The sequence below is a fragment of the Cicer arietinum genome, chromosome 5 (genome assembly GCF_000331145.2).
Source record: "Cicer arietinum cultivar CDC Frontier isolate Library 1 chromosome 5, Cicar.CDCFrontier_v2.0, whole genome shotgun sequence".
Lineage (NCBI taxonomy): Eukaryota > Viridiplantae > Streptophyta > Magnoliopsida > Fabales > Fabaceae > Cicer > Cicer arietinum.
Genome location: NC_021164.2, coordinates 75194735 through 75206035, shown reverse-complemented (window position 1 = coordinate 75206035; position 11301 = coordinate 75194735). Strand labels below are relative to the sequence as shown.

Below are 11301 nucleotides of genomic sequence, written 5' to 3'. Positions count from 1 at the left end.
TGCAACCGAGTTCAACTCTGCTGGTATATTGCGAAATTGCAATTATCACTTCAACAATAAAAACCTAATTCCTATGAATTTCACTACCACTTCAAATTCTACCACATCATTTATCTTATTTTTCTAAGATATTTTATATACGCTATTTAATTCATAATAATAACTCAATGATGAGGCTGTTGTTTTATGATGGTTTTCTGATATGAAGCTGATTGATTGCTTGAAATTTAATATTACCAAGTTATAAAGCCTGAGATTTTTCATAGAATTAGTTTCTTGTAAATTGTGGTTGTTATTTTATTTTTCTATTTTATGCATGAGTCAACCTTCAATTTAGTCACTAAATTATCCTTCTTATTCGATCAAGTTAGTTCCTCAGCTGCTTTAAATATAGGAGGGCGAATGATAGTTCAAGGATTAGATGGATTAAAAATAGTTTAAGGACTGTTTAGTATATTCCTATAGTTCAGAGACCAAATACAAGAGAAAATGATAGTTTAGAGATCAAATTGATGCTTTATTCTTTATGCACCATTAACAACCGTGTCCATGCCTTTTGTGCTGATGGGTTCATTGTTTCTTCTGTTGTGCTTATCTTCTGGTTTATTGTTATTATTATTACTTATCTCTCTCTCACTCTGAACTGATGATTGTGGAATGATGCAGCATTTTGAACAGTATGCTGGACGGCCGTATGCAGTAATGGGGGAAGTGGTAAGGGTTCTCACTTTCATAAGTGCTGATTTGGATTGGATGAATATGTGAAAGAGTATTTCATTATTTCTTTTCTTTAATTTCTCACAACAGTCATCATCCTCTATGAAAACGGATTTTGAGAGTTTATGCAAGTTTCATATTTCTCTCTTGATATGTTTTCTTAATAATTTTTCTTTGCTGAAACCATATTGGTATTTGTATTATCTTTTTCTCAGAGTTTTATGCATGATGATGATAGTCGGTTGGAGATTACACGAGCCAGATGTAAGTTTATAATCTCATAGCGTTTCTTCAATTTTCTAGATAATATTGAAGAAGTGATTCTATTATTTTCATGACAGTTGGAAGTTTGCTTAAAAGACATGGAGATTTGGCAGAGCGCGTCTCTAGGTAAAATGTCTTTAATGAAGCATAAGGTGTATTTCCTTAGTTATCTGTATCTTAAAAGCAATCGATGTGCAGCTAATTGAACTGAAAACTATTATGTATAGAATCATAGAAACTTGTCCCTGCTTAACTTTTGTATACTATGCCTATGCCTATTTTGACTTTTCTTGTCTACATGTGGAGTGGGTGGGGATTAGCTGGTTACAAAATATATTTCAAGTATTCATTGAAGAAACTATTTGATTTCACATTTTACACTAAATTCATTTTTTATTTTTTACATCAATGAAGCTTGTGTATGATGGGACTCAAATAAGAGAGAGTTCAGTGAATGGAGTTGAATTCCTGAATTCAAAATAAAGTCTGACTTCGTGTAAAGGGATACTACTATCAATGAAGTTTCTCCATTCTTCTTTGTTTCATTATCTTATTTTTTTGAAAATGAAAAAGAAAAAGAAAATGAAAGAATAGGGAAAACATGTTAGTTACTATGGTGTTTTTTTTTTAAAATTGCAAGGGGTGTTCCACTTCCTTTGCTGTCCCTCATATGCTATATTTACTTTATTATTTACTTATTTTTCTGAATTTTGAGGATATCTCATCTGCCCACTTTGTATTTTTCTGTCTGTCTTGAAATCTCGTGGTCACGGGTTGTAGTCATAGATACAGTCTCTCCGCTTATGGAATTAAGACACTACTTTTGGTCCTCCCAAACCATATAATTGTGGAACCTAATGTACTAGGTTGCCATTCTTTTTACATCACCGAAGGCAGGTCATAGGTCAGCTCACAAAGTCAGCTTTTCCTGTAATGTGATATTGCCATATGATGAAATTCCACATTACTGGGCATGCTTATATCCAATTTCTAACATATTTTTGAAACTGCTTTATACACAATCAAGGTTGACCTGCTTGTTTTAAGGTGTTTGGTTTTCTTCTCTTTGCCTCGATGAATATCTTAATCCATTACATGGATGCCTAAATCGAAGATTATTGTTTCAGAATGTCGATTATATATTAATTGTTATATGCTGTAGAGACATATTTACAATTTTTTTAATATTACTGGGTTAATAGGGATTCTGACAAGATAATATTTGAGCGTCTACAGAAAGAATTTGAATCTGCACGAGCTTCTCAAACTGAAGGTAGCTTTCTTTGGCTTTGATGTCTGTAGATTCCTATTAATAATGGGCGGTATCTGGCACAGCCTTGATTCACGTTACGTACCCATTTACGTTTATACTCCTTTACACTTTAGTCTAGCTGATAGGAATTTCAACTTTTTTATGCTCTGCTATCCTTTCCACTATTCAAATTGTTTATTTTATTTCAGTTGATATTTGAATCTATTGTATTTATGTGTGAATACATCTATCCATAAATAGTGTTATCAGGATCATCCTCCAAATGAAATTGACATCAAATTAGGCCTTCTATCATAAAATTGACATCAATTTAATCCATCAATCAGATTGTGATATCAATTTAGTTCCTAAATTTGAAGCTCCATTAATAGTGTTTACATAGTCCGTTCACAAGGTTGACTTTGATGTTACTTCTTTTTAACAAACTGTGCTAATATCAAATTTCATTGGAGGATCCGAGTGATGTTGCCTGTAAGACCAGATACATCAACTTTTTAACTACCAATTGTACGTATGTTCCATTCTAGAGGGAGTATATGACAAGCCTGCATGGCTGCATGCACGAGGGGACAAGGTGCTGGTTTGGTTGGTTCAATACAGAGTAACCAGTAAAGCATTGAAAATAACTAGCAAACAGTATTCCTAGTGCCTTATTTAAGTATTTTATTTGGTGCAGCCTGGCTTATATGTTGATCTTTGAGTGTTTATTTATATATTGGTTGTGAAATAAACAATTCTGTTTAAAAGACTAAATGTTAAACTATTTTTATACCGACAAGCATTGAACTGGACCCAAAGTAAAATAAAAGATCTTTATGCTATTGATGCTGGCTGTTCATATAGGATAAATGGAAGCTTTTTATTTTTTGTGTGTGTAGAAATGTAGAATGACAAAAGAGAGTTGAACAGAGAAGAAGCATCGTATAATCTAAAGCATTTTAACAGGGGGAGATTCTTAAGATGTAAATCTTGGTCGTTGTATGAGATAAACTTTTGTAACATCTTAAATGCTAACCAAGTTCTACTGTTGATTCATTTCTGTAGAGATATCCAGAAAATGCTTCTTAACTTCCTTTTTTTTATTTGTAGAGATATATTTAGACGGGGAACAGTGGAATGATGGTCTACTAGCTACAATAAGAGAGCGGGTATGATTATGTGATTGTTACCTTCATTTTTTTCACTCATGTTCTGGTATTTGTCCGTGATGTTCTCCATAGTAATCATGTGTTTGAGTTTCACTGTTGATGTTGATGATAATGATTGACCCATTTGAATGTGTTGTCAGGTGCATATGGAAGCAGACAGAAAAACAATGTCTGGGGATGCTGACATATTAGCAGGCCCTCAGGAAAAAATTACTTATAAAATTGGAAACAAGGTAAATATTAATTATATGATATTACATCCCTGAATTACTTTTCATGGCAAATGACTAGTTAATTTTCAGCAGTAGCAGATTATACTTGTAATTAAGTTGAAAATATTTCAAAGATTATAAACAGTACCTTGAGAAGAAAGAATAGGTAGATGAGATAAGATAGAAGATTATACATCGGGGTCATGACGTGCTTTGACAATATTTCAATAGTTTGCATATCTAAGTCGTGTGGATGAGAGAGTAGCAACTTTATGTACCTACGGAAGATGTTGGCAAGCGAAAAGGCTAAAGAACTAAACACATCAGGACTCAAATTTTCGAACATAAGAAATACAAAACTTAGATACAGGTTAGGTACAAATATGGATAAGACTTGGATGAAAGAGACCGTGCATGTCAAAAGCGTAGGAGATAGGATCATAGCACTAAAGTTTATAATGGAATGGAAAATCTTTTTTGTTGCCAATTCATATGCACAAGTAAGGAAAGAAGAGCAATACAAGGTAAAGTTTTGGAATGAGGTTATCCATGGGGTATCTGGCATAGAGAATATAAGCGCAGAGGGGAATACTATTTTAGACTTTGCTAATAGTTTTGATTTATTATAGGCAGAGTGGTGTAAGATGCTCCTGATTTGATTTACTTTTTTATAAGGAAATTGGATAGAAAACTTTACATGTACTGCAAAGTCTTACCAAAAGAGAGTTTAGCCACCCAACAAATTGACAAAGTATTGGTTATGGACGTGCTGAGTTGAGAGGAAAATGCAAATAGTGAAGTTAACAATTCCAGGGTCAGATGGTGGGTATTGAAGGTTCCCTAATCCCTACAGCTCTATGTGTGCATTAAGGGTCAACATTGAGGCATTATCTTTTTCACTTTAATTCTAGATATTCTTAACATATCGAAAAGACACTACTTCTATGTTTTTTTTTTTGTGGGTGATATTGTTTTAGTAGGGAGTCAAGAATAATAAATGGTAAATTAAAGATATGGAGACAAGACTTAAAACATACGACTTCCACCTAAGTTGGAGTAAATAGAGGATATAAAATGCAGATTTAGCCAGAGACATACAAATCATAGCTTGGAGGTGAAAAATGGAGAATATATACCGCAAGTCTCATTTTTTAAGTTCCTTGTGCGATTGTGTCCATCATACTAAGTGGCAACAAGATAGAGGGAGATATAAACTATAGGATCCAAGCAGAGTCGGGGAAATAATGCAGTATTCTTGGTGTGATCTACGGTAAAAAACTACCACTCAAACTCAAAGGATACTATTATTGCATTGCTGTTAGACCTATGATGTTGAATGACACTGAATGTCGGTTGGTAGAGCCAAGATTAGTAATATGGACGAGTGTGCAGAGATGAGAATGTTAATATGGGCAAGGGCTTATACAAGACAAGATTAGTAATACAATTATTGGAAGAAAAAAAAAAGTGGTAGTTCCCATTGTAGATAAAATGGTAGAATCACATTTTAACTTTTAAGTGGCTTTGGACATGTGCGGAGACAAATGTTATCAATGGTGAATTATGGAATTCAGCCAAAAATCTGTCATATAAATGTGGTATTGCAGGCCTATGACCGAAACATGGTGGATATATTTGTGGCCTATGGCGGCAGGCATTGAATCTGCCATGACGCCACCTTGGTTGCAATTTGACAACACTCTTTGAGAAGGCTTGTAATGTAAACGCACACGCCAGGAGGATTAACAAAATGGCGGATAGTCCAATAGCTAGAGGTAAACGGACATCGATAAAAATTATAGTCCAAATTATAAAGTGGGATTTAGAGATAAACAATCTATCTTTGAACTGAATACATTACAGATATTCATGGTGACATTGGATGTACGTAGCCAACCCTACTTAATGGAATAAGGCTTGGTGGTGGCGTTTGTTGTGTCCTTTCCAATAAATTAAATGGTTTGTCTAGTGTTCAATGCTATACTTGGACTAGTTGTTATTTTAGTATTAACTTCACGATCAAATAATCTTTTTACGATTGATTGTGTATTTGAGAGCAGGTAATTTGCTGTTTGGAAGGTGCAAGAATTGGCATACAGTATGAGACATCTTTTGCTGGTAATTTAGAACTAAATTGTTCATGACTTACTTATCTGGATCTTTCTGTACATGCCCCTTCCTTTTCCCATTTGTTGATGTTAATGTCTGTTCATTTATTGCCAGGTGAACCTTGTGAGTTTTACCACTGTGTGCTGGAGAGCAAGTCATTTCTTGAAAAGATGTCTGTCCTTGAGCACACAGTTCCATTTTTCTTGCCAATACGTGAGACAGAAAATGATCTCCTTTCATCCAATGCAATGGTAAAATCAGTTATATATGTTGCCATGCACCGTGTTTATTTGAACTTTTTTCTAACCGTTGTTTCTATTGGTGTACTTTCAGAAATTCATAGACCATGTTGGAGATTTATTGCAGTCATATGTGGATAGACGGGAACAGGTAGACTGCCCATGTATGTAATCATTAGAGGAGTTTGATATGTTCATTTTTGGGAGTAACAATATTGTCATCACAATTATTACGGACATGCGTTACACATGGAGCAAAAGTTTACACTTTCATGCATGTATAATGGAAGAATGAATCACAACCTAAATGTGCTAACGAAAGAATAATGTCAGAACATGTTAAAGCTAGTAGTACCTTTGGACTATTTTACCTGTATCCTTATTTCTGGAAAACAATATATATTAACATTTTGTTTACCCTTACTCTAAAACCGATTTTTTAGTGAAATAGATTTGCATATTTGTATCATGCATTTTTGTTTTTGCAGTTACCAAGTTTCATGTCCTTGTTAGCTTAGATTCTCAAAACACTATCTACTGATAAGTCCGGGATATAGTGTTCATACATTTTTTCTCCATTTTCTGGAAAGTTCTCGAAATATGTATTCTTGGTTACAGTTCATCTGCTAATGCCATTTAAGAACATTTATTGTGGAAGATATTAAAGTTGGTAGGTTGCTTAGTTTTCTTGGTATGTCAACTATTATATGCATTATGGTATGTCCATCTTGGCGAGTCATTTGATTTTACACCCTTTCCCATGTTTCTCTATCTGTAAAACATGAGGTTACAGGATTATAGCTAGTTTACGCCTACTAAATATAAATTTATCAATTGCGTGTTTAGAAATTCTCAAGAAATAATTTTGATGGGAATGAACCATATATTTGTAAACATCTAGTATATCTATATTATTCTGTTACAAACTAACATCTAACTTTCTGCCTCTTACAAATATCATGCAGGTCAGACTTATAAAGGAACTATATGGAAATCAAATTGGAGAGCTGTATCATAGCCTTCCTTATCACATGATTGAATTTGTGTTGGACGATTTTGATTGGTTAGTGGGTTAAGGTTATCTAATTTTCTCTTTAGTGAAGGAACAGAATCTTCTACTTGTATCTACCTGAAAACTTATACTGAATAACACACTTTTTCAAATTCTCTTGATTCTCTTTTCTCCCTTGATTTTCTTTCACTTTCCTACATTTTCTCTTGGTTTATTACCTTGTAATACTGATCAAGAAGTCATTTTTTTGCAGCAAAGTGACAGTCAGCCTTCGATACGCAGATCTCATTTCAGTCCTTCCAACTCGAATCACAGTATTAGCCTGGCCGATGTCGAAGAAAAATTCTACTGCAACTTTGAACCGAAAGGAAGATGCAATATCAGAAAGTCATCCTGCTCCAGTTCGACTATCCTATGCAGAAGATGCCCTACGGACCATGAGTCTACCAGAAGGTGAAAACTATTTTACTTTGTTAATTTATAAGAGAGCAATGTCTTATTTTTGGATTTTTTGGCGTCAACAGTTCATATGTCCTAATGCAATGTGTACAACTAGGTGACTGCTATAGTATAATGAAATTAGACTCTGGAATTAGCATGCATTTTACTTTTTTTTGCAAATACTAACGAGTCTCTTGGAATTAGCATGCATTTTACTTTTTTGTAAAGTAACAATTTATATTACAAATGCGTTAAATTAAATGTTGTACATTTCAATAAATATATTTTATATCCACAATAACCTTCAACAGATCCTTTTTTTATTAAGTTTCTCCAAGGTTATTCTACAAACCTGCTGGCTGATTCCATGTTCACTAAATTCTGATATGTTTCTCTGTTGCTCTACTTAAAAGTTATCTCGCTCTCAACTGATTTTATATTTTGTTTCCCTATCCCAGCATATGCAGAGATTGTATTAAATCTTCCACAAGCGCTTCAGCAGATATATCATCAAAGAAGCTAGAGCATCGCCCTTTCAGCAGTCTAAATTCACTTGTAAAAATTCTTGGTAGAATGTTATTAAGTTTTAGATAAAAATAACTCTAGAAGTTGTATTACCTAGCGAAATTGGTTATAGGTTGAGGTTTAATTTTTCTGTACTATATTCCTTCAATACCCTCAGGTGTCTTGTATCATTAGTACAACAGGGATAGGTTGACTTCTATTGAGACTGTTATAATTCATCTCTCCTTCACAATTCTTGTTAGATGTAATTTGGTTGCATATGATAAGTTCTATCTTTTTAAGTGATAAGAAAAAAATGGCTTGTATATATCTGGGTGTGACAGTGAGTCGAGTAATACTGCTAACCACATAACAGATGGTTATAGAAGAAATATTTTACTCCAAAAGCAAGTTTAGCGTAAAATTTAATCTGCAAAATTTTCAACGTAACATTAATGTTATTTATTTTTAATCTAATCGAGGTTTGGGACAAAAACAATTTTGATTTTAATAGGTATTTAGATTTCTAACATAAGAAAAATCAATTCACTCTCCACCATGAATCCAAACCTACTGTATGTCAAAAAAGTTAACTAAATGGGCCTCTAGTTGGTGTAGATTTGGATTAAATTATAGCTAGATGGTGACCTAAGTGTTGAGCAAGTGGAATTTAAGTCGTATCAATGATAATATAATAATTAGTTAAAATAAGCGTATGAAATTTATGAATAAAGTAACTTAATGTTAGTATATTAAAATGACAAATGCTCCAAAATATTTGTTAAGAAAATGAAAATAGAAATATTCAAATAGAAATGTATTGGAAGTTGTGTTCTTTACTCTTTAAAAGTGTAAAATTTGTAGTTTTCAATACAAACATTCCAATTTTGATTCCTTAAAGGGCACAATAGAACATCGCTACTATCAGAAATTTGAATAATATTGTCATGTAATTCATAAATATATGTTTAAGGATCAAACTGCCAAGCAGTGATTACTATCATGTTGAAATTATCTTGTTAACTACATTAACATGCTTATAAGCTAATTTAAAAAATGACAAATGATAAATATGAATGTCAATGAAAGTTATATTATGAAAAAACTTATAAGCAAATTGCTAAACAATGATGCGGTGTGGTAGGGATCTTAAGCAACTCAAAATAAAGTTTTTATTTTATTTTTTATAAAGGTTTAATAGATGAAGAATGTTTAAAAATGGTTTTGAAAAATTATTGTTAAAATAGTACTAAAGTTAGAGACTAAATAGAAGTTATATGTTATGTAAAACTATAAATTGCTAATTTGCTATCTATATAACTTGCATGCAAAAATATGAACATAGAATAGCAAAAAAGAAAATTCTGATATAAATAATCGTTGTTTGAGGAAGGCTAGCTATAGTTATCGAGATATACAACATCCACAATAAAAATTATATTGCCTAAAAAAATGAAAAGGATATTCACTTTTAGTATGCCCTGCATAATGTGTAAGAGTATATTTATGAAAGTTTTAATGCTTAATGTGAGTTGTATCATTATTTAACATTACCGTTTTGAGGTAAAAAATGAAGAGACCGAAAGTAGGCAGAGATGGGAGAGGTGCATTGGAAAAATGAATCAATAATTAGTTAGATGTAGAAAAAAAGAGACATAGGTATATGTTTTTCATGAGAAAAAAATATATATATATGATTAAAACTTTGGTTTGTTGACTTGATTGAATACCGTTTTTAAATTTTAATTTAATTGACAAAAAATGATATAATATTAAGTTGGACATCATATCACGACATCATGATTTCAAATTAGCACAAGTGAATGTACATATATTATTAGTTTCATCCTTCCGAATCTAACTGTGTCACTATTAATTTTTTCAATTATAATGAACAAGAGTTTTTAAAAACACAGTAGTATTTCGGAAACATACATACAAAAAAAATCTACATATATGTCTGAAATACACATGAAAGACTATACAAAAACTGTTTTTCTTTTTCTTCAGAATGTATACTTTCAAAGTGCTTTTGAGGGTGAGAAAAATCTCTCCCTTAATTTTTTCTTTTTGTGATAAAAATGACAAACAAAGGCGAGATCATGCATGTCAAGACAACCCAATTGATAACCAAATTGTTGGTCTTGTTTTTTGGGACTGAGATTGCCTATTGTAATAAATAAATGTATGCACAATTTTCAATCTTAACTATTCATCTAAAATCAAACAATTTAGATTAGAACTTGGGTTTTTTTAATTAAAACAATTTCAACAGTTGATTTGAAATCATATGGTCGAAATTGATTACAACGTCCTACAATTATTCCAATTACTGTTTTTTTTCCATTAAATTATCAAACACTTGTTTCACACTTCGCTGATGAAACTTAACACCTTTTTCACCCTCTCACTCTTTTTAGGCTGGACATGAAGACAGGTAAAACAGACCTAAAGATTGCATTCATTCATTATTATTGAACAACCTACATAAGACTTAAAAAGATTGCATTCATTCATTATTATTGAACAACTTACATAAGTCAAAGTCGGAATATTGAGTTTTGTTTAGCTAAAAAAAATATAGAGCTTTTATGTGACCTTGATGTTACTAACATTCCCCAAAAAAAGACATTAAGTAAATCCTATCAACCATGTTATTTGGTACCTAAGAGAATAGTATCTCCTCTAGCTACTGGCATAGAGGAGTAACCATTCAATTTTTAACAAAAGGACACTTCATCCTAATCTAAGGACACCGTATTTGTTGTTTTTGCTTCTTGGACAAGCACATATATAACCCTGTTGTTCTTAAAGGTTGTCCAAACTCCTTAAACAGTATAATGTTGTTGCATAGTGTCAATATCCAGTCCCTTAAGCTTCACGACCGATTCGACGTGACCCTTTAATGTATGAAGCTCCCTAAGCCTGAGAACATTGAAAAAATCTCTTAAGACACTAGGATATACATAATTTATACTACCATCATCAACATTATCATTACCATTTCTTGAATTATTTCTTACCTTGCAACCTCGGCGCGTCTCTTGGCCTGCTCAGCAATCTCAGAAAGTTCCCTGTAGCTATTCTTGTCATTGAAAATGTTGGTTGTTTCAGGTGGCTGAAGACCATGAAGAGTCCTCTGTGCAGTTGCCCATTGTGCCTCTCTCTCTTCTTTGCCATAATCTTTCTTTGTTGTGAATGCAGTCTGTAGTTAGAAAGGATAAAATAAATTTTGAATCTTAAAATCTCTTGATTAAGATCAACAATAATAGTAATATACTAATACTACCTCCGTTCCTAAATATAGAACTACATTGACTAAATCATGGAAATCAAGAAAGTCGATAGTAGTATTACATTGGTCGAAAATTGATATTGTTTT

At 32.5% G+C, this 11301-nt stretch overlaps 2 protein-coding genes across 2 annotated transcripts in view; one reads left to right on the top strand and one right to left on the bottom strand.

The window, feature by feature from the left end:
• LOC101497424 (uncharacterized) overlaps positions 1 to 8247 on the top strand; it is an 8572-nt gene extending 325 nt beyond the window's left edge. Inside the window, exons 2-13 of the mRNA XM_004501188.4 lie at positions 667 to 714; positions 933 to 981; positions 1059 to 1107; positions 2184 to 2254; positions 3344 to 3402; positions 3543 to 3635; positions 5675 to 5732; positions 5838 to 5974; positions 6057 to 6113; positions 6928 to 7025; positions 7228 to 7427; positions 7874 to 8247. Coding sequence (XP_004501245.1) covers positions 667 to 714; positions 933 to 981; positions 1059 to 1107; positions 2184 to 2254; positions 3344 to 3402; positions 3543 to 3635; positions 5675 to 5732; positions 5838 to 5974; positions 6057 to 6113; positions 6928 to 7025; positions 7228 to 7427; positions 7874 to 7938 — 984 coding nt within the window. The 3' untranslated portion in view covers positions 7939 to 8247. The remainder of the gene's footprint in view (positions 1 to 666; positions 715 to 932; positions 982 to 1058; positions 1108 to 2183; positions 2255 to 3343; positions 3403 to 3542; positions 3636 to 5674; positions 5733 to 5837; positions 5975 to 6056; positions 6114 to 6927; positions 7026 to 7227; positions 7428 to 7873) is intronic.
• A 2160-nt stretch (positions 8248 to 10407) lies between these two features.
• Positions 10408 to 11301, bottom strand: part of LOC101497867 (plasma membrane ATPase 4-like) — a 7738-nt gene continuing 6844 nt past the window's right edge. Inside the window, exons 14-15 of the mRNA XM_004501189.3 lie at positions 10943 to 11124; positions 10408 to 10844 (exon numbers count right to left, since the gene is read on the bottom strand). Coding sequence (XP_004501246.1) covers positions 10748 to 10844; positions 10943 to 11124 — 279 coding nt within the window. The 3' untranslated portion in view covers positions 10408 to 10747. The remainder of the gene's footprint in view (positions 10845 to 10942; positions 11125 to 11301) is intronic.